At 30.7% G+C, this 26,785-nt stretch overlaps 3 protein-coding genes across 4 annotated transcripts; 2 read left to right on the top strand and 1 right to left on the bottom strand.

The window, feature by feature from the left end:
• Window positions 1-4,284: 4,284 nt before the first annotated feature.
• Window positions 4,285-5,114, bottom strand: LOC123215068. The gene is made up of 2 exons (XM_044635125.1): window positions 4,726-5,114; window positions 4,285-4,526 (listed from the first exon to the last, which is right to left on the bottom strand). The coding sequence occupies exons 1-2, from the start codon at window positions 5,041-5,043 to the stop codon at window positions 4,344-4,346; spliced, it is 501 nt and encodes a 166-aa protein (XP_044491060.1). The 5' UTR covers window positions 5,044-5,114; the 3' UTR covers window positions 4,285-4,343.
• Window positions 5,115-11,443: 6,329 nt separating this feature from the next.
• Window positions 11,444-16,873, top strand: LOC123213137 (two-component response regulator ORR21-like). 2 transcript variants are annotated; one of them, XM_044632502.1, is made up of 6 exons: window positions 11,444-11,963; window positions 12,892-13,044; window positions 13,124-13,525; window positions 13,696-13,772; window positions 14,583-15,761; window positions 16,496-16,873. In XM_044632502.1, exons 1-5 carry the CDS (start codon window positions 11,786-11,788, stop codon window positions 15,759-15,761), a joined length of 1,989 nt encoding a protein of 662 aa, XP_044488437.1. In that variant the 5' UTR covers window positions 11,444-11,785; the 3' UTR covers window positions 16,496-16,873. The 2 variants fall into 2 exon arrangements, with proteins under 2 accessions (XP_044488437.1, XP_044488438.1); XM_044632503.1 differs by having other exon boundaries at window positions 11,445-11,963; window positions 14,598-15,761.
• A 216-nt stretch (window positions 16,874-17,089) lies between these two features.
• Window positions 17,090-22,908, top strand: LOC123213139 (CRAL-TRIO domain-containing protein YKL091C). Its single transcript, XM_044632504.1, has 7 exons — window positions 17,090-17,253; window positions 17,452-17,529; window positions 17,624-17,879; window positions 20,058-20,094; window positions 20,603-20,720; window positions 22,316-22,426; window positions 22,565-22,908. The coding sequence occupies exons 2-7, from the start codon at window positions 17,458-17,460 to the stop codon at window positions 22,721-22,723; spliced, it is 753 nt and encodes a 250-aa protein (XP_044488439.1). The 5' UTR covers window positions 17,090-17,253; window positions 17,452-17,457; the 3' UTR covers window positions 22,724-22,908.
• Window positions 22,909-26,785: the final 3,877 nt, after the last annotated feature.

Raw genomic sequence — 26,785 nt, forward strand, 5'->3', positions numbered from 1 at the left:
TATTTGCACTCAAAGTATAGTGAAATCTCAACTCTCACCCTCAAACTTTTGAAAACTCAAATATCTATCTATAAGTAAATTTTTGTTCCTTCGTTTGAGAAGAAGACGTTAAGTTGAAGATGGTCGGAGAGACAAGAGAGGGAGACCAAAGGGAGAAATAAAGGGGGAGGAAGGATGGCTAACGACCGGAGATAGAGTAACCGACGCCAGAGGGAGAGAAACAAATCTTAAGAGATATTTATTACTTTTCAAACTTTGAGTTGAGGGAAAAATATAAGATTTTTAAATATGAAAGAAAAAATATAATAATTTTTTTTTTAATAAATAATAGTTTCATCTTTAATTTAAATTAAGATTTGTAATAAAAATTTATTTATAAATAGGTATTTAATTTTTTAAAAATAAACCAGTAAAAGTTAAGAGTTTTTACTACAAGTTCATTCCTTATCTTAAAAATACGTTCAACACGCTAAATCCTTCGTATATTCTGTTAATATTTTAGAAATTAAATTTTTTATTCAATTGAAAAACATATTGTGAAATTAATGCAAATTCAAAGAGTACGGTCAACAAAAATACATGAAAATTAATTATTTTTGTGAAAATTTCAATCTAAAAAAAATTAATGTCATATAATTTATAAAAAAATTATTCTTTTTGATAATAAAATTTTAAAATTTTAATAATAAAATTGCAAATTCAAAGAGTACGATCAACAAAAATACATGAAAATTAATTGTTTTTGTGAAAATTTCAATCCTAAAAAATCATTTTAATATCTCATACAATTATAAAAATTTGAAGTTTTAATAATAAAATTACATGTAAAAACAATAAATATAAAAAATTTATTAGAAGAATTAGATATGGAATGTAAAATTTAGTGGAATGGTGACATTGTAATTTCATGAGTTAATGATTCTCTGAATGGACTGGTGAAAGTCCACGTGGGTGAAGTGGACAACACATGTCGAATGAAATCCAGTGAAGAAATATCTAGATCTAACGGGGCCACCGTTGGCTGCCACGTCATACTTCTATTAGAAAGATTTTTTACTTTTGTCCCATCCAGATACGTCACACGGCATATGGAGCGATTCCCAGTTTGATTCCATGGTCCCATCCATATTGAATACATTTGGGATATATTTTAGGCGAAAGAACTATATCCCACCCAAAGTATCCTCTAATCCTATTCTAACCCTTAACTTTGAAAACCCATTTACTCACCCATAAGTGGTTAAAATTAACGAAACCCTAACCTCTTAAAATTTTATCTCATTTTCCCCCTTAAACCCTAAAAACTAACCATTTCCCTCATAGGCCAAGTTTTGAAAAATGGCATTCCTGTCCCTAAGGTTTAGTTTTCAATCCCTAATGTCAAATTCGTTGTCATCGCCAACGATGAAGATTCTCTGATATATCATCATGCTCCGATGGTCTTTCTCCTCTCATCTAGAATGTCAACTGATGTAGATTTGGTGTGGAAAGATAGAAAGTTTCATTGGGAGATGAAACTCTTCGTCTTTCCAAAAAAAGACGTTTGCAAAGACAATTATCTTCACAAAAGAAGATGAGATCTTCGTCTTCATCTTTTCATACTAGATCTACTTCAGTTAGTGTTCCAAAGAAGGGGAGAGAGACTGTCAGAGTATGGTGATGCGTTGCAAATTTTTGTCACTGGTGATGGCTTGTAATTTAACGCTGGAGATTAAAAACTAAACCGTAAGGGAAGAATGTCATTTTTTAAAACTTGATCTAGGGGGTAAACTTTTAGTTTTTACGGTTTTGAGGGAGAAATGAGATTAAATTTTAATTTATTTTTAATATTACAGATGAAATAACGATTTTACCTTTAAAACTTACAAACTTAACCTCTTATGGGTTTGTGTTTGAGATTTTCATAATTAAATGATGAAAATTTGAGATTAGAAGATACTTTAGATGAGAATAAGTCATTTGACCCATATTTTATATATATAATAAAAAATAAAATTATGTATACACTTTTTTAATACATAATTGAGTACATAAAATCATCATATGATTAGGTCATTCAATCACTTAATCAAATGGTAATATATTATTTATATATTTAATTATGTATTAAAAAATATATAAACATAATATTATTTGAAAATAAAGCCCCTTAAATCGTATTTTACGAAATTCTTTGAAAAGCTCTTAACCTTATACTATAAATGTAAATCAAGATACTACATATATATTTGTGCATAATAAGTTGAAGCGGAGGGGGTTTATTAATTCTCTAATAATAATGTACATATTTTTTATACATAATTTAGGTAAATATATGATATATTATTATGTGATTGAATAATTTTGAATTAAAAATAAAATAATATCTAATAGTATAATAACACATTATTTATATACCCAAATTATATATTAAAAATATATATATATAATATTACTCATTTTCTAATGGCAACGGACAATTTTCCACCCAAGTTTTAACTCAAACTCAAAAGTACACTCACGACATTTTAAAAACTTAAAGTCTCATTTATTAGTCAATTTCTATTAAAAAAATATATAATTAGTTTATTTCCCCCCAAGGTTTAAAAAATTAACAATTTCACCATTGTCTAAAATTTTTTAGTTTTAAAAAATAACATTCCCCCTTTTCTAAACCTAGGATTTTTTTTCTTCACCTCTTTAGTTATTGATGACCTCCCTTTTCAACTCTAAACTTTCACCATCAACCCAACCACTATCTCTTTATTTAAATTTGACAAATCCAGATGATTTTGGTGTCGACGAAGGCCTACCAATTTTGGACAATAAAACTCTCGGACATCTTGACTTCACCTCTTTGGGACAAAAGGGCGAAACTTTTGTTGTCTGACATTGTCCAGACAAAGAGTTTCGTCTGGATGATGATAAGTCGAGATGAAATTTTTTGTTTGGATTCATCAAATCCAGACAATTGGCCAAAGAGGTGAAAAAGGGGAAATTGTGGTTGGTCGACAATGACGGTTTAAGATGGAAAGGGAAGCTTGTTGGCATCAGAGATGGTGACTAGAGAGGTGAAGAAAAAAAAACCTAGTTTGGGGAGGGGGAATGTTATTTTTTAAAACTATGAAACTTTAGACAGATGTGAAATTGTTAATTTTTAAAATATTAGAGGAAAGATAATTAATTATATATTTTTTTAATGTTAATATTAAAATTGCCATTTTATTTTTTAGCCCTAATTGAAATTTTTAACAGAAATTGACTCATAGATGAGACTTTGAGTTTTTAAAATGTTGTAAATATACTTTTAAGATTAGACTAAAACTTTGGTAAAAATACTTCTTTGCCCTTTTCAAATTGTCTAAGCAAGGTCTGGTTGAAAAGTCTGGAATAACGTAACAGAAAATTCAACCAAGAAGAAATGAGTAAACGAAGCTTAATATTTATCAAAATTTCTTACTCTTCTTTCTCATTTAGTTGAAGAACTAAACTTTCAATTTGAATTTAATTTGTTCAGACCGAACAACAATCTGAACATGAGTTAGTTCGAATCACATCCACCCTTATTTTAAATATTTGAGAAAAAAGAACATTATTAAATATTTAAATAAAAAAGAAAATGCTAATTAATACGTTGACACATATATGACTAATTTAATAAAACTATGTACACATTGTTTTGATAACTCAGTTAAATATTCAAATGATGTGTTATTCTATAATTAGTTGTATAGGTAGATATGTATCGGGCGAGCTCAACACCCTTTGGCTTGAGTTTAGATCGAATAGAAAATTGTCCAACTCGACTTCATCAAGCCAAAATTAATTCTAACTTGAATGAAAATAGTTCAATTCGGTTCGGTTCGGTTCAAGTTTAACTCAATTTAATAGTTTGAATTATAGAATTTGTAACTTGGTTCGATTCAAATTGATTATTCGAATTTATAGCTCAAATTCATGGTTTAATGTTTTATTAATAAAACGATGTCATTTTACCAAAATAACATTCAAAATTATTGATTTGAGCTAAATCGAGTCACAAATTTGAACCACAAATTCAAACTATGAATCCAAACTGAATCAAACCACAAATTCAAACGATTGATTCTAACTATTAATTTAAGTCGAATCAAATCGAACATCTTTTAACTCGAATTTAACTCAATTTAAAAAACAAGTCAAATCTTTTGACTCGAATTCCAATTAAACAAATTTGAGTCGAACTGAATCAAACTGAACCAACGTGGATCATATCCAGGGTTAATTAGATAATTTAAAATTTAAAATAAAATAATATATACTCATATAATAATACATTATTTTGATAAATAATTAAACACTTAAGTTCGAACACACATTATAATTCAAGGAAGAGGGGGAAGGCGGGGCTTAAAGGCCTTCCATTGAATGTGTTTCTCAATGTATTCAATGTTAGAAGGATCAAAAGGCCCTTTGATTCTGTCAATCGATTTTATCACTGCCCTTGCTGGCACCACACTTTTTGATGGATCTGGTGAAGTCCTCCCACTCAAGCTGGAAGAAAACCCCTGTAATATTACCACATAATTAAATTATAAGCAATATTAAGTTTATTATTTAATTAAATAATTAAATGATATATTATTTTATTTTTAATTTAAAATTATTCAATATATATTATTTGAATTCTAATTGGATTCTCAAAATTGTTAAATTATATGCTAAAAAATCAGAATTAAAATTATAATAGGATCAAAATGGACTCACCCTGAAAATAAGCACTTCCTCTTCCCGCTCATCCACAAGTGCTTTCACAAGAAGCGCTTCTCCTCTCGCAGACTGAGTATAAATTTCCAGCATTGCGATCTCCTCATTGTGCTCATATTCCTCTTCATCTTCTTCATATCTCACTCTCCTCCTAGCACCACAGCAAGTGCTTCTCATCGAAATTTGTTGCCTGCTGCTGAACAAAGCTTTGTTGATGGTGAAGTTGACGGCAGTAGGTCTGCGAAGAGAGGCGGTGTTCGAGCGTGAAAACAGTAGGAACATGGAGGGAGAAGAATTGAGAATAGTATGGAGCCTCATCTTGAAACTCTAGCTCCAGATTCGACACTAAGCAGAGGCTACAGAAATGTTATGGTATGGCCAGGTTTAAAGATAAGGTTATAACACGGGGTTGCCAATGCAATTAGTCATAGATTTATTGAACGATTAGTTTGATTTAATAACAAAGACACCCCTACAGACTTAAAAAATAACAAAAATCACCATAATGTTTGTGAGGCATTGGAATTTTAAAAAGAGTTTTGTAACATTTAGACGCTGTTTGGTTATAGAAAGTGAAAAAATTATACTAATAATATATTTTTAACTATTAAAATTACTTTATTTAGTTTTTAAGTAATGAAAGATTACAACTATTACTAATGATGATAAAATAAATAATATAAAAAATAATTTTATTATCAATTCAACCTTAAATATTAAAAAATTATTGGTAATATTAAATTTATTATAATTTTATTTTTATTTATTAAATTTTTAAGAAAAAAATTTCAATTTTTAATTAATATTATAAGTAACATAAATAATATTTTAGAATATTTACACCTAAAAACATTTAAGTAAAATAATATTTTAACAATCTTATATTATCTTCAATCAAATATAATAATTATTTATATTTATAAAATTTATCAAATATAATAATAATTTATACTTATTAATATCCTAAATAATATATCTTCTTGATATTATATTATTTTTAATAATAAAATATTATTAAAATCAAATACTCCTAATAAGATCGAATCACGGGTCTAAAACCAACCCCAAACCTCATGTAGAATAAGCTTAAATATGTAATCTTCGAATCTTTTTACTCTTACAACTTAATAAACATTCAATTTACTTAGATAAAATATTATTATATAATTTTAAATTAAAAATAAAACTTAATTTTTAAATAGAATAATTTAAGTTCAATTTCTTTAATAATTTAATAATTATAGTTTAATACATATAAATGTTATTAACCCGAAGTTTTGCATAGGTTTGTTCTCTCACTGACCCTGCCTGCATGAATGCACGCAATGCCCCTTCTTATGCCGTATGCCTTAAAATAAATTTATTAATTATCTTCATTCAATAATTGGACGGGTTATTAGGTATTAAGTATAAATATTCGTTAGTTTTGGCATAGACAAGAGAACATTCTCTGCTTGTTCATCAATAATTTTACTGCTAGAGGACTTTTTCCCACCCAAGTTTTGATGTATTTTTAAACTTATATATATATAAAGTTTAAAAAATTTAAAATTTCACTTATAAACTAATTACTGTTAAAATTTTTTATTAGAAGTAATAGTAAAATTGTTATTTTAATAATATTATTAAAAAATATAAATTTATTATATTTTTCTTTAAGTTTAAAAATTAATAATTTCATTTGTAGTTAAAGTTTTTTAACTTTAAAAAATCATAATTTTACCCTCAAACCGAAGGTTTTTTTTTTTTATCTCTCTAGCCACTATCTTCGGTGCTGACAATCTTCCCTCTTCACTGTAAAATTGTATATATTATTTGTACATATATTATTATTGTATTAATTAACACTATCTTCCTACAAGATGTATATTACGTGTAGAATGATACACATCCAAAATTACAACAATTATTGTTTTATCTTAAACAAGATGGTAGGAAAAATTGGTAGCAGAAATATATGTGTATGATATGATGAATAGTAAAAAAAATATTTGTAAAAATGTAATCGTAAAATTCGAAAATGAAAAAAATGTGAAATATGTAACGCAATAATACATTAAATAGTCAAAATATAATATTTTAAATGTAAAGTATTCGATTGAATATGACATAATGATACATAACTTGTATTCAAAAGATAGTCTTAAAATTCTCAGTCACAATACATTGTTAAGATTCAATTATAGTTTAAACACATAACAAAGTCAAGATTCAAACTAGAGTTCGAAATACATACCATAACCTGGATTTAAATTATAGTTTATAACACAAAATATATAAACAAACAATCGAAACTAAAAATAGAGCACCATCCAACCAAGAAAAGTCATCATTATTTATTAAGTCATTTATGTGAGCTTAAGTGGGTAAGTGTAAAATTAACATCTTCCTTTATATGAATTACTTTATAGTTTGGAATTAAACTCCCGCAACTGTTTAAGATTTATAGGTTCCAAGTTACGAGTCATTGTAGAAGCAAACTTGTTTATCACCATCGTGTTAATCCTCGCATACACAGTGCGTCTAACATTTTATGTGATAATCTATTTTGTTTTTTAAACATCTTCAAAGTTACTTTAATTTCTCTCACATGATGAAGTGTTACCGTGTCGACTAAAAAATTCAACCAACATGCTACATAGTAGAGGAAGATCATCTCTATTGTAATCTTACTATACCATTGCAAATAATGTAAAAACTCTTTTGAATATCAAGAGAAAAGCAATGTACAAAAATATATACAAATTTTGTGAACTTACGAGGATGACTTGTTAACATTGCTTTATCGTAAAAATAAATAATGTAGCTGACTCATTTGCCTTTTCAACCAATAGAATAAGAAAAATATTAATTTATTCGACTAAAATATTGATGAAATATCTAGGTGATCGTTTTAAATCCAGGGTTGAAGAATTGTTTAAATTATGGAATGAATTAAATTATGAAAGAATCAATTAGGGTTGAAGAATTGTTTAGATGATTATGAATTGAATTAGGTGAACACTAATAAATCATATACAGTCATATACTTTGTCATTAAAAGTCTTATCGTTTTGATGAAGTATCAAAATAATATCATTTTGTATTTCATTAAAATAAAAAATAAAAAAATGTTAAATATATAATACAGTCATATGATACGTATATATTACGCTGAAGAGATATATGTTTTATACGTTTTTGGTCAAAAGATACATACGTACACATTTAAAACTACATATGCATGTTCTTAATACATGTTTTTATGTGCATATTTATGAAGGGGCAAATCAAGTGTGATTCATTAAATTCTTTTCACTTAAACTAAGGGCATTTTAGTCACTTTGTCACTTTTTTAATCTCTCTTTTTTCACTCATAGGTATTTTGGTCATTTACTGAGAGGTGGTAATCTAGTACACTTAACCACAAAAACTAATGTTAGAGGAGGTTTTTGAATAATATGCCAAATTGTTGGGTTGATTTTGTTCACTTGAATTGAGGTAATTGGTATTCAGCATTTCTAGTATGGTTGGATCTTAACCAGAGTTAATTCTAACTCAAAGTTGACTTAGCTTATTAACTCAAAGTTGACTTAGCTTAATTTTGAGTTGAAAGAGTCAGTTTATTTTTTAAATTAAATTAAATTTAAATTAGAGAAAATTTGATTTAATCTAATTTAAAATTAGATTCAAATCGAGTTAAGCTCGAGCTCAGTTCGATTTATATATACCTGAGCTAGAGCTCGTGAAAGCTAAACTCAAACTCGGTTTGAATTCGATTCAACTCATTTTTCGTTATTAAAATGATATCGTTTTAATATATATTAGTCAAAATGATGTCGTTTTATATCAAAATTTTTAATTAAAAAATTTGACGAGTAGCTCGAGTTTGAGCTAGAGCTTGATTGAGTTCGTATAGGGTTGACTCATTTCAGACTTATTTGAATCGAACTCGAACTCGAATATACTCGATTCGAGTCCAACCCTAATCTAATTCTAGAGTTAAGATGATTTAATTTAGTTTGAATTTGACTCATATCAAACACTTGTCAAAACTTATCATTTTGTTTATTATTAAGTTATATGATATTGTTTTATTAATATATTACAACCTTTAGTTATAAATCTAAATTATAAATTTAAATTAAATTTAAACTATTTTTTATTTAAAATATTCTTAAATTATCTTTAATTTTGATTTAATATATTTAAACCGAATTATATTTTATTTAAATCAAACGTGGATGTAAAAGCGCTTGGACTCGATTTAGTTATAAGAGAGTAATTCCAATAATAATACGCAGAACATATAATAATTTGATCATTATTATTTCTTGTAAAACCCACTCAACGGTTAAACGTATTTATGTCTTACTTAATGATGACGGATGATGACATCTTAAATTTTAGTTATACCTTAATAACCCTGTGATTAGTAATTAATCAATTAGCTGTTAAGCATGATGACAAAAGTAATGAGTGAATTTCCATATATACCCCTAAGATCATGGATGCGTGCAAGGAAGTGGTGACCTGGCAAGGGGGGACCCACATCTCATCGATCCCATCATTAAAGTCCCTATCCAGTTATCCTGATCCCCTTTCTAGTTACGCTTTCTTTTTTATATTGCCATTATTGCCCCTACTCCTAGTTACCGAGCATTTTTATTTAAAATAATAAAAAATTGAAAATTATTTTGAAATAAAAATAAAATTTTAATTTTATTGGACCACGCCCTTGGATTGTACATAACTCTAATGTATAAATAAAATAGTCTTATAATGTATGTGTATATATATATATATATATATATATATATATATATATATATATAAAATTTAAATATATAAATTATATATTATCAATTGATTATATTATTTTATTTATAATTTAGATTTATCAAATTATTTATTTTAATTATTAATATTTCAAACTTCGAATTTAGGATAAATCTTTTTAAAAAGTTGGTTTGACCACACCCAAATTAAATTAATATTTAGATGGATGGGTTGTTTAAATAAATATTATAATAATATTAATCAAATAAAATTGTGACCTAACTGTAGGTGGTAGGTGTTCTCATTGGATAGACTTTGTGTGAGTGTAACATTTTTAATTAAACAAATTATATATAAATTAAAATAATATATATCCACTTAGAGATATGACACGGTTGCGTGTCTCAATAACAAAGGTGGGATTTAAATCAAAAATTCTAAAATAAATTTGAAACAAATTTAACTCAAATAAATTTAAATTTACGTTTAAAGGATATTAGACTTATTAAGTGTATGAGTTTAAGAAAATTTCATACAAATATATTAAAATAATATTAGTTTAATTAATATATATTAAAAAGATATTATTTTAGTTATTTTTTACTCAGTTACGGTACTAAACCAAATTCAAAGCTTGACTTTATTTAAATTCGAATCAAATTTAAACTTAATTTTCTATAAAGGAGTCAAATTTGAAATTATGTGTGCTTGAACTTGGTTTGATGCAAATCTAACCCTTCCTAATTCAACAATTTCAAGATCAACCCAATCAAATTATCATAGGTTGACTCAACACAATTTCCCTGATTCCATCACGTGTCAATTTGATCCAACCGTAAAATGAGGTTTTTTTTTTTAACTTGAGTTAGCTTGCGCTAGTCTTGCATCCTTATCATTAGACCGACTAGTTAGGTTTGAGCTTTAAATCAAGGCCAAAGGACTATCTCCCATCCCACTCAAGTTTTAATGTAAAGATAAATATACACTTATAGAATTTTAAAAACCTAAAATATTTACTCATAAACTAACACATATTCAAATTTTCTATTAGAGATATGGGTAAAATCGTTATTTTATTACTAAATTATAAAATCCTAAAAAATTATATAATTTTTCCTTAGTTTGGAAAACTAATAATTTTTTTTAGGATTAAGTTTTAAAAAAATCACTTTTCTCCCCTAGAGTTTCAAAATCCTCCTATTTTCTAGTGATTGCCTCTAACCAAACCATTTTCTTCCTCTTTTGTCGGCGATAGACCATAACACCTCATTGATGCAATCTGCTGACTATAAAGGCAATCGAGATGACAAGGCTTCGTTTGGACGACGAAGCATTTGATTCATCTCGTCGTCTAGATGTTCATCTAGATTTGGACGATGACAAAGACCTTGTTTTTATTGTCATCAAGACTATTCGTCTTTTGGACAATGAAGATTCGTTGTTTAGACAAAGCCTTTATCATTGGTGGATTGCGTCGGTAAAGTGCTATTGTCCATCATCAATAGTGGAGGAAGAAGATGGCTTGATCGGAGCTAGTTATCGAAAAATGGAAGGAGGATTTTGACACCTTAAGGGGAAAATTGATTTTTTAAAAACTTAATTATGAAGAAAAATTGTTAATTTTTTAAACTAAAAAGGAGGAAAATAATATAAATTTTTAGGATTTAGTAATAAAATAATAATTTTACTCTTATTTTTAATAAAAAATTTTAATAATAATTAATTCATAAATAAATATTTAAGATTTTAAAATTTTATAAATGTATATTTATTTTTGTATTAAAGCTTCGGCTTTTGGCCGTAAATCAATGGATTACTGTCAAATTTACTTGCATCAATGTTACAAGTTATTAATAAATATAAAACTGTAAAAACATCACCCTGGGAACCGGGACGGTGTGTTACTGGAACAGACAACTGTATTGCATTATTAATATCCTTCTCCCTCAGCTATTATATATATTTATAAAACTCGTTCGTTCCCAATTCCCACTCACTGAACAGTCTCTCCGCTCGGTCCCCTCAACTCGAAGCTTAAAATAATTCATCTAAATCACTACAAAATTTCTCAAATTTGGCGGCAAAACAGCCAAAGTTTCTTGCTTGCTTAAAGATTCGATCCTTTTTAATATCCAAAATATCTTCAATTTACTCCACTTCCGTCCGAATTCTAGGGTTTATATTCCTTTTCGAACATCTCACTTCAGTACTCCGTAATTCGAATGCTCAGCGATGAGTTTCATGTCTTTGATTGCTGACTTCGAGTGAGAAATTTTGTTGTTGTTGTTGTTGTTGTGTGATCATGGCTGCCTTGCAGAGGCTAGGGCAATCCAGTGCCGGTGGCTATGGGGCTTCTTGTAATGGAGCTGACATGGCCGTTCCTGATCAGTTTCCTGCTGGTTTACGGGTTCTTGTCGTGGATGATGACCATGCTTGTTTGAAAATTGTTGAGCAGATGCTTCGCCGGTGTCTTTATCAGGGTTAGTTTCGGTTAAGGGTTTTCTTGGGTGAGGAAGAAAACTTAACGGTTGAAATGATGGGGGAATATTTCATTGTTTTGAATTACTTCGGCTGTGCTAACGTGGTCGTAGTTGGCCATAATTGCCGTTCATTTTTATTATTATTATTTTTTTGTAGCTTAATTTAGTGTGCTTATGTGAAAAACAGGGTGGTTAAGTACTCAAGTGTGAATTAATGTGTTCTTGGTGTTGTTTGATTGGTTTAATTGGCTTATTTTCATCTTCTTTATTAAACATATGTACTTTTATTTAAAGTTGATCATGGAGAGTAGATTTCTCTCTCTTCGGTCATTTGTTTGTTATTTTCTGAGGCATGAGAATAAAAACTGAAGTTGCTTCTTTAATGTTAGTTTTAGTTGGATGACCGTCATTATTCATGTGGGCAAGTTTGGATTTTATTATTGCTTATCAGTTTGGTGATTTTTTTATAAGGTTAATTTAAAGCAACCACTTAAAAATAATGGAAAGATCCTGGGGGGGTTGGTGTTTTGGCTGTGTTGTTTCAGTCAGTTATGCATAAGAAATTTTTTATATGTCTTTGATACGTTAGAAGCAGATACCTAATGTTTGGAAGACAACTAAATCATGAAGGATTTTTGTGAATGAAATACACTTCAATATAAAAGAGGTTTTAATTTTATTCAAAAAACACTGTTTTATTATGTAGTCTGGTTGCTGACACTAAAAAGACATCTAAATTTTTGTTGGTTGACAGGAATTATTGAGATATGTATGTGGCCTTGCGATAAGATATGAATGGTTGTACATTTATTCTGCATTATTTCCCATGTTCAGAATTTATGAGAAATCTTTCTGGAATAAATTTTGCAATTTTAGCTGTTTATATTTTTGTTCAATTTATTCAATATTCTTGTTGCATTGTTTGCAGTTACAACATGCTCCCAGGCTACTGTTGCCTTGAACACTTTAAGGCAGAGTAAAGGCTCTTTTGATGTAGTACTGAGTGATGTTCACATGCCTGATATGGATGGCTATAAACTCCTTGAACATATTGGGCTTGAAATGGATCTTCCTGTTATCAGTAAGTATTATTTTATTGCTTTGTACCAGAATCTTTATTTTGCTTCTTCAAATTGACATTATAATTACTGCTCCTTCAGTGATGTCTGCTGATGGAAGAGTATCTGCTGTTATGAGGGGAATAAAACATGGGGCTTGTGATTACTTGATTAAGCCTATACGTGAGGAAGAGCTTAAAAATTTATGGCAGCATGTTGTCCGGAAAAGGTGGAATGAAAATAAAGACATTGAGCATTCAGGAGGCAGCTTTGATGAGAATGATCACCAAAAGAGAGCAAGTGGTGAAGTTGAATATGCTTCTTCTGTTGATGAAGGAGCAGAAGGAACATTGAAAGCTCAGAAGAAGAGAAGCACTGCTAAAGAAGAAGATGATGGGGAACTGGAAGACGATGATCCTTCCACAGCAAAGAAACCTCGTGTAGTGTGGTCGGTGGAACTGCATCAGCAGTTTGTCGGTGCAGTAAATCAGCTTGGGATTGATAGTACGATACTGAAATCTTCCTGTAGCTTGTTCCTTTGATTGGATACATTATATGTTTAGTTGAATTGGGAATGTTGCTATAGATTTCTTGTTCATCTCTGAAATAATTTTATGAATGTTCCTTGCTTCTATTTACCATTGCTGATTTGAATATTTTGCCTGCAATGACAGAGGCTGTTCCAAAGAGAATTCTTGAATTGATGAATGTACCTGGCTTAACTAGAGAAAACGTTGCAAGTCATTTGCAGGTTTGATTGTCAGATTCATATCAAATTTTAACCGTTACACATCTTATTCTTTTATTTTAATCTCTCTTTATATCACCATGAAAAAAAATGAACAGTAATTGATTGTAGTGCTTAAATTGAAGGAAAGAAGAGATGTTTTTTCTTGAGTTGAAGCTTAAAATCAAATGATTAACTGAAGAGTCAAGACATTCTGTTTTAAAGGAAAACAGAGAGTTTGAAAGAAGGATTTTTGGTACCAACTTTTTGAAAAACGATATTGCCTTAAATCAATTTATTTTAATAAAAGATTACTTTCATGTTATTTTTTTGTGACATTTTTCTCTTTGTGGAGCTTAAATGTTATTAGATTGATCATCATGGTGACGAAGAAGTTAGAATTAAATTGTTGTAGAAATTGTAGGAAGTTATTAGCTTCCAGAATTCAATAGTTCATAACCTGTGTTGGCTGGAATTTATTCTTCCAAAGTTAAAGCTTCTTATTTGGGTAGAAGTAGATTTCTTATTTTCTGTTTTATAAGGCTGGCCACTATATAAATGGGACCTTGTTTTTCAGTTTTAGATAAGAGACTTACTCTGTTTAGCGATTCGTGAATGGTGATTTAATCCCCCAGTCCTTGTATTGAACATGTGATTAATGATATATGAATGGGATTATACAAGAAAATAATGATTGATGGGATTAATTGCCATTCTATAATTTCCGTCACCTAAAAATTATAATTTGAAATATCATACCATGGATGAGAGTTGTATTTCTCCTGTTGTATCTGTGTAAGTACTATGTTAAATCCAGTATTTTTGACTTAATAGGATAATATATTGCAGAAATTCAGACTATATTTGAAGAGATTAAGTGGAGTGGCTCAACAAGGAGGGATTTCTAGTTCTTTCTGTGGGCCTGTAGAACCGAATCTGAAACTTGGTTCACTTGGACGGTTTGACATACAAGCTTTGGCTGCCTCTGGACAAATTCCTCCACAAACATTAGCAGCCCTGCATGCTGAACTTTTAGGTCGTCCAACAGGTAACTTAGTTACAGCGACGGAGCAGCCAACTCTTCTACAGGCATCTATACAAGGATCCAAGTGTATTCCATCTGAAATTAGTGCAAATTTTGGTCAGCCATTAAGTAAATGCCCATCCAACATTTCGAAAAATTTCTCTCAATCCATAATATCTGTTGATGATATAGCTCCAGGGTTTGGATTGTGGTCACCTAATAACCTTGGTACAGGTACAGTGACAGCTTGTAGCACTCTTGGTGGATTGAATCCCCAAAACGGTAACATGCTGCTTGATATGCTGCACCAGCAGCAGCAATTTCAACGACAACATTCTACACCATCTGAACCCAGCTGTTCAATTAATGTGCAGCCTTCTTGTCTTGTGGTCCCATCTCGGTTATCAACTGGTTTTCAGGCAGGAAATAGCCCTGCTTCTGTCAATCAGAATTTCAGCTATAATAGAAGCGCCGTTATTGATTATAGTCTTCTTTCAAGTTCGAATAACTCAGTTAATATTGGGCAAGTGTCTGATTGTGATTTAAAAACTACAAGTGTTCTTACTGGTTACTCAGCTGCAGCTTCCATTTCTCCTGCATCATCTTGCTCGGTAAATGCTGATAATGGTGCAAATCAGCAAGTTCATAATTCAATCACATTTAGAGCTGCCAGGCAAGTACAAGGGCTTGTTCCTAATGTTGCAGATATCGAAACTTCTTACGGTGTTAAATCAGGTGAAGTGCTTGATCAAGGACTATTAAGAAATCTAGGACTCATTGGTAAAGGCATATGCTTTCCAAGTCGCCTGGCAATTGATGAACTTGAATCACAGATGAACAACTTAAACCATGAGAAACTCTATTTGAATACCAATAGTAACAGAGTCAAGGAGGAACCAAATTTGGAATATGTGGATAATGCGAAAGTGGGTGTCCCATTGTTAACACAATATACCCCAAATGATCTCATGAGTGTTTTCACAGATTAGGTAAGTATTTTTCTTGGGTTCTTTCTACAGTTTCTTTCCACTACATATGCAGTTACAAGAGAAATGTTCTGTTTTTTGTTACTTGCATTTCCTCTTATCCAATTAGACAAAGCTGTTTAAGTTCCTTACATATTTACTGCAAGAACTTTGGAAATTGGTGAATGTTTTAGGTGTTACATGTGGTTGCTATTCAAATTTGCCTTAAATTGTTAATATAAGCCGGGAAATTAGCTCTTGGAGTGGCCGAAAATTTGTATTTTGAACCAGCTGCCACAGCTGCTTTTGTTTTGCCCATGGTGTGTTCATTAATTAAATAATTAACTTTTAAATGTGATCGTGCAAGAAACTAGAAATGTTCTTTGGTCATGCTGTGGGGAAGTTGGCTAAATGGTATATTGTCAATGCTGTTGGGAAGCCGGCTAATGCAAAGATTGTAATGTTTGTGGGTGATTCTTCCTTTCTGTTGTCAATGCTGTGGGAAAGATTGAGGGTTTGACAAATTGTCATAAGAATTCATTCCTGGTGAGGTTTAGTGGTTGGCAGGTGGTGACCTGTATGTGGAGTTCGATATGGTCATTGTTTATCTGCGTAGTTGTAATCAATTTCTTCAATTTTGATCAAAGCCAGCATTTATGAAACAACCATGGCTCAGTTATTGTTTTTATTTTTGGTTTTTTTTTTTTCACTATTCTTTGTTGAAGTGTCTAATTTTAATTTTATTGATTACTCTATAGGCTTTCGATGTGTGTTGAGTGAATTTGAAGGAAGATGAAAGATTGAAGTCAGCGTTGTTTCTTTAAGGTAGATCTAATTCAGAGTGTGTGCATCAAACCCAGGTGCAGTGGCAGTGGCTGTATTTAGCCTCTTAGCAGCACATCTGCAACTTGTTTGTATATTTTATCAAGTGCTTGGACTGGTTGTGGTTCTATTTCTACACAGCAGCCATTGAATTGAAGTAGTGTAGTATTATTGTTAGTGTCTTGGTAAAATAAATAATGGTAGACTCTCAACTTAGCTTGTTTTATCCATTCACATAGGGGCTTCTCGCCTCGTAATTATATGTATTTATTTGTGTCTGATGCTATGAACGCTGTTCTATTTAATCTTTTCAATCTCTGTGCATTTGTTTATACTCATGGAATAATAGCCTGTAATTTCGCAAAGAGCCACGAGTTATAATTATGATATAATTATCTAAATTTACGGATTTATAGATAACATTAGCCTTAACCAGAATTTGAATCATTGGATATCAGGCTAACACGTCATTCAAGCTGATAAACATATCAACAGAATAAGGAAATATTTCTAGTAATAACTGCGGAGAGGGTGACAAAGGATGCAAGTTGTAATCAGATGTTAATTGATGACCGTTGGCAGATGAGTGAATGAAGCCATTAATGAAGTTGGGTCTACTGGAAAGTCGGTTTTTCCTTTCAATAATTTATTCAGTAACAGCGATTAACAACAAACTTGTTCCAAAATCCACAAGGTTTTAAGTACATTTTGTCCTTTTATTATCAAGATATTTTGTTCGTTTTTGTTGATTCTCTTCTATTGTTCTTTCTTACTTCCTATACTCTCCTCACTATTCACGCTTTCTTCTCTCTCTCTCTACATTTTAAAAGTTCAAACGCAGAAAGTTCTCTAACTTTTTTGACTCAATTTCGAATACCTACTTTGAAACAAGATAAACATGGAGACAAAAGATGAACTTGCTCTGACCCAGATGAGAAAATCACTTGAACTCCTTGCTTCTTCTCCCAAGGTAATTGTTTATGATTGTTCTGTACAATGCATGTGTTTTTGTTCTGTTAGGGGGTTGACGTTTTCCTCCTTGATGAGTTGGTTTGTTTTTGTAGAAATATGGAGATGAAACGTTGAAGCGGTTCTTGATTGCAAGGTCAATGGACCCGGAGAAGGCGGCAAAGATGTTTGTGCAGTGGCAGAAATGGAGAGCAGCTTTGGTTCCAAATGGGTTCATTTCTGAATCCGAAGTTCCGGATGAATTGGAGGCAAGGAAGATGTTTTTGCAGGGATTGTCTAAAGATCAATTTCCAGTGTTGATTTGCAAGGCTAGCAAGCATTTTCCTGCTAAGGATCCTATTCAGCTTAAGAGTAATGAATCAGATGAATTCTTATCTTAATCACTTTCTACTTTTGTTTATGGCTGCGTATTCTATTAGATTCTAATTTGGTTGCCAAAATTATGCCTTGTGCTCTAGATTGTACTCTAGTAAACCAATATGGGCCATATATTGAATTTTTTTTATGGAATAGACGTTCCAACATAAAGGTTCATGAGAGTTGGGATAGTTTGAACTTTATAACTTTGCCTGGAGTACTCATGGGGTCATAAAACATAAGGGTTCATGTGAGTTGGCAAATTTTCATATGGAGCTGTTTGTTTATTGTGGCAGGCCGGATGCTATAATTTTGTAAAAGTCAGCATCATCAAAGTCATCAAGGCCTATTTTTCTATATATAATTTTCGTTATTTTATATGAGGGGTTAGAACTATGGTATCCATCTATATAAAAGAGGAGTTTGGTAAGTGAGTAAGAAAAGTTTCAAACTTGCAGTTAGTAAGCAGTCATCAAGGTGAACTTTGGTGAGGGAGACATATGGGTTATCCCAATAATTTATAGAATTGTGGGTCCTGTTCGTGTTCCCTCTCTATCCTAAGGCATTGGGCATAGTCAACCCTTATTGTAGTTGCCACTTACAGCCTTTTTTTTTTTCATTTTATTGAAACATGCTATGATCAAGTATACTGAAAATACATTTTATACCTCAGTAAATTTCTTGGAATATTGGTCCTCATATTTTATTATTGTTAGCGGTTTCAGTTGCTAATTTTTGCACTTTTGAAATCAGTTGTCCCTTCTTACAATACTTCTTCATTCCCTAATTCTTGTTCCCTTTTGTCATGCAAAACAGCCTACCCATAATCAAACCATAAAGTCCTGACTGTTGAGTTATCTAATCCTTCCCTCAAGCAATTCCTGTATTTCATAATGGTTTTTCATGTATAGATTTTAACTGATGGCCAAACATTTAATCTTTGATTAAATTAAAAAATAACCCACATGCAAAGGGTTTTCTTTTTACATTCTTAATATATGTATTTATATTTTTCCATGAATATTATTCATGATGACGGTGACCCTTAGATGCATTTAGTTCAGAGAATATTTTATTATAAAAAATAAAATATTATCACAAATATAGATTATAGAAGATATTGGGTATTAATTATTACTATATTTAGTAAAATTTGTATGTGTAAATAATTATTTTGTTTGGTTGATAGTAATAAAAAATAGTAAGATATTTTTTTATTTAAATGCTCTTGAAAGATATAAACAAAAACTATGTGTACACATTTTTGAGTACATAATTAGATACACAATTAATGTGTCATCATATGATTGGTTGATATTGAATGAACGATAAAATAACATCCAATTACATGATGATATATTATTTGTGTATTTAATTGTGTACTTAAAAGTATGTATGCATAACATTTGCTCAAAGATTTTTGGGTATAAATTAGTAATGTGTTTGGTTAAACTAACACGTCTTATGTTAAATATTTGTGTTTTGTGTATTATCTAAAATATTCTTCATGTTAATAATATATTAGGATTTGTTCTTGTTGTCAAATCATGAAATCAAATAATTAAATTATTTTTTTAAGTTGTCATTTTATTGCCAATAATTTTTTTTAAAAAATATTCATCATGTTTATTTTGATTGAAAACAAATGTATTTTTGTCCTAAATATTTAATAAGGATAAAATTTTAACAAAATTAAGATTATCTTGAAAATCTTTTAATACTCAAGATGAAAACAATAATCAAATTATCCTTATTAATAGAAGATTATCAGATTGTTTTATTACTTAGCAAATCAAACTAATTAATATTAATAATAAAAGATAGAGTGCTAAGGTAATACCTTGAACCAAATACCCTTTTAGTGTATGTGTTGTCATTCTAATGAACATATCTATTGTTCAATTAGGTTAAGACAAGTTCATATAATATTCAATATTTATCAACAAGGTGAGAAATGTGGAAATGAGTTCCCAAGATTTAGTCCAATAAATACTATCTTCATCAATAAATTGTTTAAACCTATTATGCCTATATTATGCTGTAGTTTACCCTGCCAAATCAAGAATCAACTTTAGAAGAGACATGACTATGCCAATAAAATGAGCTGCTCTATTTATTGTTATAACAACTAGTTAGCAAGCCTTTGATCATTTTGTTTCTCTTTTGTTGCAGAGTTTGTGGTCTACCTGCTAGACAAAACGATTGCCAGGTATCAATTTATGTATGTTGATTTTAACATCTCTATTAGTCCAATGATTAACGCATTTTCTGGGTGGATCACCAGTAGAACATCTAGGAATGCTTTTAGCATGTAAACTAAGAGTGGATGGGACTTAATAATCCTATCCTGTGTTTAAGGATGTCATTGGATGTGATATAAGGTTGACATGAGCGCATGTATATATCATGCTGTAGTTGGATTAGAAATCCCATAATAGCGGTGTCATTGGAGTTATAATATCCTATCACATATTATATCCTAATTTATTGAGACATTAATGCCCTTTGTTGCAGCCATTTGGCGCCCTATTCTGTGTATAATCCAGTTCTTTGGGAAATAGGCTAATCTGCAGATAGTATAACTTACATGCTCCACAGTTTTCTTATATAGCTTATATTTTCTGATAATTTACGTGTTTTCATCTGCTTAGTCTTTTTGTATAGTTCTACTCTTTTCAATAAAGAAATTTAGAACAATATTCTTGCGTCTATTTCAGCTCATTCAGAGGAAGAGAAATTGGAAATGAAAAGATAGTTGCCATTCTTGATCTGCAACAGATATCTTACAAAAATTTTGATGTACGTGGACTGATCACTGGATTTCAATTTTTGCAGGTAATACATTATCTTTCTTTTTTCTCATAACAAGAAATTAGCCCATGTGGCAGATGAGAAAGATAACCACTGTAGTGCATAATGGAAAAAATAGTTTTATGTATCATTTGCAATGTTTCCTGAGGCTTTCTGATGTAGGATAAGAAAGAAGAACTGAGAGAAGTTCGGTAGGTAGAAGGAAAGAAGATAGGTAGAAAAGAAGAATAGAGAGTGAGAGAAAAAATTTAGGAGAGGAATCTCAATAATCCAGTAATCAATCAGTGTGTCAATACACTGGACTTTAGGATCTATTTATAGGCTTGAAACCCATAGTCCTAATGAAGGAAATACTCTTCTAGTGAAATAATAAATCCTAATAATAAAGCAATTAAAATAAAGTAAAACACAAAGCAAACTTAGTCCTATGGGCTTTCCAAACTGGAGGAGGATCTCCACCACTTTCTTTTTGGAAGTTTGACTTGTTGATCCATGGTGGTCGATATTTGGCATGGTACATATCCTAGGTGTCATTTTGCATTGGCCTACTGAACTTTGGAGGCTTGGTGTGAAGCAAATCCTAGCTTTGCGGCCAATTTTGGCTTGCTGCCATGGTTGGTTTCCAACTTTAAGAGCTTTCCTTGCCCCTCATTATGTAGATTAGATGTTACCCTATCCAATCCCACCCTGTTCTCTACATATTTTAGCATTTGATTCTCTTTGACATATATGATGGATGGTTCCCTCCCATCACTCTCTTGTTTTCCTAGTATTTGTATATTTTTGTTTTCACCCTTCTCTTTATTGGCCCTTTTCATTTCTTGTTTTTTCAACTTTGAAAGACACTTCTCCCTGGTGTGATTTTTTTCGTGTATATATATGCAATAAGGCTCTTCTTATGTTTCATTTAAGCTGTTGTTGCCGAAGGGATAGGTACATAGCTATTATGATTAGTCATTCATGTTTTCTCTGATTTCTTCCTAGGTATACGCCCACTTGCCAAGAACTTGGTGTTCACTGTTATATAGGATTGATTTGTCAGTTCTAATCCTTGCCTGCAATAACTTTGATTCCACATAAAACTATAATTTAAACCAAATAGAGTTAAGTTAAAAAAATTTTTAGTGGAACCGAATCCTAGATCACATGAGAAAGCAGCAATTACAAAACAATTGTGGTTATGGTGTACATTGTTCACATCTATGGAGGATAGAGAAGTTACATTTTTTTCCTCACAAAATATAGATTTATGTATCTATTTTGACCTCACTACCTATCTTGAACATTTTTTTTTCCATATTTGTTGGAGTTTAAGCAAACCAAACCCTTTGCACTCTACAAATATCCATTGAAGCTTCTCATTATCCTCTCTTTCTGTTCTTTGTCTATCTACCATGCTTATCATTGAAGTTGGAAACTTCATAATTAGGGATGTGGGCATAGTATCATGCAATTCAAGACATTATTAAGTCATTTGGGAAGAAAAGCTGCTTAAAAACCAGTTAATCCTTCAAAGTTAGCCATTGTTGTTATAGAGGAGTTGATATATATGTTCTCTTATTAACTCAAACATAGTTTTCTTCAGTATTTATGCTATCTGATCTTCCTCATTTACGCAGGCTTACTACCCTGAACGCTTAGGAAAGCTTTACATCTTACATATGCCACAAATCTTTGTCAGTGTTTGGAGGATGGTTTCTCGCTTCCTAGAGAAAGCAACGCTGGAGAAGGTATGTTTCACTGTTTGACTTAGCCTGTCTGTATTCCGGAACTCCCTATCTATTTATGTTCTCCATAGAGTTAGATGTTTAGTTGAGTCCACAGGATTGTGTTCTTGACCTTGAGCTTGTTTCGGATGATTAATGCAGATCATGATTGTGACAAATGAAGAAGAAAGAAAAGATTTTGTTGAGGAAGTTGGTGAAGAAGTTTTACCAGAAGACTTTGGCGGTCGAGCAAAGCTTGTTGCTCTCCAAGACGTTACTTTACCACCACCATTGAACGATGAATCCTCCAAAATGGAATGAGGCAGATACCTAGTTCCAACTCCTATGAATGTTAGATTGATAAATAATACTGATTCAATACTGTTCCATGAATCTAGTTCAACTAATATGAGTGTCCTTGGCATTTATTTGCCTAAATTACAAGAAAAAGAAAAAGTGAAGAAAATTAGAAGATAAATAAATGAAGACAATGACTAGTTATATCCTGCAATGTCTTGAAAATGACTTGCTCAAAGACTTAAAATTAATTAAAAAAAATGTACTTAAAATTTTTCAAATAATCTTATTGTGAACGTGAATTGCTAATGATGCTTCATCATTCACTGTTTTGGGCAGTGACTTATTTGATTGACTAGTGTCTATTATTTTGGAGTGGGTTTCAGCTGAGCTAAATTCAAATAGCGGCAAGATTGAGTTTAGTTTGTTTGATTGACGATGAGTTTATCGGAGAAGACATTAATAAAGTAGGATGAGTAGTTGATGAAGGAAAAAGATGAACCTATCAACTTAATTTTAACAAATTGGTTGAGTCAAATTGGGATAAATCTTTTTGAGCTCGACAAATTGTATCAATTATCAATATGAGTTGTCCAACAACTCAAATCAAATCCAGTTTTACTAGTGATAGTGGTATCAATGGGTCAACATTATCATGACCTATAAATTGTAAAAGACATTTTTAGACCAAAAAAAAAAACTTTCAATAAAAAATGAAGTTAGATATTAATAGGTAATAATAATAATTAAAAAAAAAAAAAGAGTAAAAGTGACATCAAAGTGTAGAATGAAGCCAAATCTAGTTTTATATTATATTGTCCCTCTCTCTTTTTTCTCTTTTCGTAAATGATGCACTTTATTTAAATTAAATCACCACTTTTGTGTTTAGTGAAAAGTTATTTTTTAACCCCAAAAGACTATTCATTACACTTTGGTTAGGAGATTTCCTTTCACTTAATTCAGATAGGATCAATTAGATTAAACGGGTAAAAACTTTAAGTCTAATAATAGACCTCATGACTATTACACAAGAAAAATCAAGAAACTTGCTAAACCCGTTCTCAAAACTCGAATCAAGCCAACTCCAAGAGTCTTTAAACATACTTGTCGGAATAAAAAGCTTTTAAATATAGATACATCCATTATTATTGCAAAATTCCAATTAGACAATAGGGAGAATGCATGTTTCCCACCCAAATAATTACAAAACAATAGTTCCCATCTTTACAGTTAAAAAATGATATTTTTCCACCTATATATATTAGACATAGCAAGTTGGTCAAGTTGGCTTGTGGCTTGACTCAAACCCCCCTTTTTTAGCATGACTCATGGGACTAATTATAGTAAAGCGGTTAAGTCGACCCGTGACTTAACCTATACCCCCCATTTTTAGCACGACTTGTGGGTTGGAGGGTCTTGAGGTAAGACCCATGGGTCAGTTTATTAAAAATTGAAAAAATATATAATTTTACAAATCGATCTCTTAAAGGTCTGCAAAGGTATGACCTAGGGGCCCTAGGCCATGTTGCGAGTCTTGCCATGCTAGAGGGTTATCCTAACCTGTTAGACATGGTGGGTCACAGTGGAGGCAACTTGACACAACCTATTCTCGTGTTTATATATGATTAATATTACTAACACTTTTAAAGTACAAATAAATTACATTTCTCCGACCAATTTAAAAATATATCACTTAGACCTCTATCTTCAACTGAAAACAAATTAAAACCCTAACCCTAACTTCGACCAATTCCAAATCCATAATTACATTGATTGCAATTGAAATAAGAGTTATAGCTGCACTAGAATTGTACGATTTTGACTAGAATTATATCTAAATAGTGTGATTTTATTTAGAATCGATGATGCAATTTTGGTTGGAATTGCACCATGTCAGTGTGATTCCAATTAAAATTGCATTGATATAGTGCAATTTCAACTGTCACTAGTGACATTCCATCGTGAAATGATTGTTTCAAGTTTTAAATTTTATTTTATTTTATATAAAAGCAAAGGTGAAAATGTATTTAATAAAGTTTGGAGGTAAACTGCTATTTATTATTAATAAATTTTAAAAGTTATGAAATATATTTTTATCATTTTGATGCCTATTCTGAAAATTAATTAATTTCACTTAAAGTGTGTAACATTCACATGAACGATTTGAGGTTAATTTAGTCATTTTATATTTGATATATGATCATGGATTGAAAAAAGGCCAAAAGACTTATTTCCACCCAAGGTTTAACCTATTTTCAAACACACATTTGCTGGGTTTTAAAAATCTAAACACTCATCTATGAGCTATTAAACTTAACAAAATCTATTAATTATATGGATAAATGTTATTTAACTAGTGATATTAAAAAATACAAAAATTTATATCAATTTTCTCCCTTAATTTGAAAAATTAACAATTTTTCTCTAAGATTAAGTTTTAAAAAGTTGTATTTTCTCCCTAGAGTTTCATTTTTCCTGAAAAACCTTTCTCTCTTTGACAATCGACACCCTTCAACCCTTTCTCTCCCTTCTTCTGGACTTGTCTTCACTGGAAAAGATTTGTCTTGGTCTGGATGAAGACATTGATTCGTCTTCATCATCTGGAATCGACAAAGACGATGGTTCTTCGTCTTCAATATGTTGTTGTGAGTCGATGATAGACACTGAGTCTATGAGAATTGACAAGAATCTAGGACAAATCGACGACAAAGAGCTGTCGTGCACGAAGACAAATCAACTCTTTATCTTTGTGTAAGACAAAGCCACACTAGGGGGATTTCGATTGGAGTGAGAGCGCATGGGGAGGGAGAGTCTAGTGGCTTGGAGAAGATGACCGAAAGCGGTTCCGATGGCCGAAAAAAGTTGGGTTTTGAAAAATAAACATTTGGAGAGAAATGTAACTTTTTAAAATTTAGGATAAGAGAAAATTAAGAGTTTTTAAAAATAAGGTGATAAAATGAGATAAAATTTTATTTAATTTAATATTACTGATAAAATGATAGTTTTACTCTTATGAATAACAAAAAATTTTAAAAGAAGTTGGATAATAATGGATGTTTGGGTTTTTAAAGCCTTACGAATGTGAGTTTGAAAATGAATTAAATCTTGGGTGGGAGTAAGTCTTTTGGCCTTGAAAAAATGACTAAGTATGGAGAAGATGTGAATTTTGTTACCATGAACAATTATGCTTGGAAAGTGCATGTATTGTTTCATATGGTGATTGAACATGTATACATGTAGCGAAAATGAACACAAAATTTTTACTTAACAAAAACACGTTAGAATCCACAAGATTTGTTTATAGGAAATATTTTCCAACATATATACACTTCATAATTAATTCAAAAATAATAAATCATATGATAACATATAATTTAATTTTTAATTAGATACTCAAAATTGAGTGCATATAATATTACTTTTTAATGTTTATGTTGAGTTATATGGTTGATATGACATTTATATTTGTATTGAATGTTTTACATACATTTGGTTAATATCAATTAAGATGATATTTTTTTGACTTTTTTAGCAGCTTGTGATTTAATTAAGGGTATTTTTGAAAATAAGTTTATATGGAAATGTTTGAATTTAGGCCAAAGGATTATTTCTCATCCCAGTTTTAGCTTAATTTCAAAAGTACACTCCTGACAGTTTAAAAACCCAAATACCTGTCCATGACTCAACTATTAAATTTTTCTAGTAGACGTAAGAGTAAAATCGTTATTTTATCATTAATATTAAAAAATATAAAATTCATTAAATTTTCTCTCTAAGTTTTAAAAATTAATAATTTCACTTATGTCTAAAGTTTTCTAACTTTGAAGAGTAACATTTTCTCCTCCAAAACCTAGGGTTTATTTTCAACAGCTTTCCGACCTCCAGCGACTTCCCTTTAAACCAAAAGTTGTTGTTGTCCCTCTCGAGACTAAGGCATCATCTGGATTGAACGAATCCAGATGATTCATCTAGACAACAAAGATGCCATCCATACGAAGTGTTGTCTGGACGACGCCTTCGTTGCGTCATCCAGATGAAGCTTTTTGGACTAACACTTGGTTTGCAGGTAACGTTGGTCCAAAATGC

Source organism: Mangifera indica, chromosome 4 (assembly GCF_011075055.1).
Source record: "Mangifera indica cultivar Alphonso chromosome 4, CATAS_Mindica_2.1, whole genome shotgun sequence".
Lineage (NCBI taxonomy): Eukaryota > Viridiplantae > Streptophyta > Magnoliopsida > Sapindales > Anacardiaceae > Mangifera > Mangifera indica.

Excerpts from the sequence above, each read along its gene's own strand:
- LOC123215068 (XM_044635125.1), bottom strand. The coding sequence starts at position 5,043 with ATGAGGCTCCATACTATTCTCAATTCTTCTCCCTCCATGTTCCTACTG. Across the intron at positions 4,527-4,725 it reads AGGAAGTGCTTATTTTCAGG|GGGTTTTCTTCCAGCTTGAG; the intron begins GTGAGTCCATTT and ends GTAATATTACAG.
- LOC123213137 (XM_044632502.1), top strand. The coding sequence starts at position 11,786 with ATGGCTGCCTTGCAGAGGCTAGGGCAATCCAGTGCCGGTGGCTATGGG. Across the intron at positions 13,045-13,123 it reads AATGGATCTTCCTGTTATCA|TGATGTCTGCTGATGGAAGA; the intron begins GTAAGTATTATT and ends CTGCTCCTTCAG. Across the intron at positions 13,773-14,582 it reads ACGTTGCAAGTCATTTGCAG|GATAATATATTGCAGAAATT; the intron begins GTTTGATTGTCA and ends TTGACTTAATAG.
- LOC123213139 (XM_044632504.1), top strand. The coding sequence starts at position 17,458 with ATGGAGACAAAAGATGAACTTGCTCTGACCCAGATGAGAAAATCACTT. Across the intron at positions 17,880-20,057 it reads GGATCCTATTCAGCTTAAGA|AGTTTGTGGTCTACCTGCTA; the intron begins GTAATGAATCAG and ends CTTTTGTTGCAG. Across the intron at positions 20,721-22,315 it reads CTGGATTTCAATTTTTGCAG|GCTTACTACCCTGAACGCTT; the intron begins GTAATACATTAT and ends TCATTTACGCAG.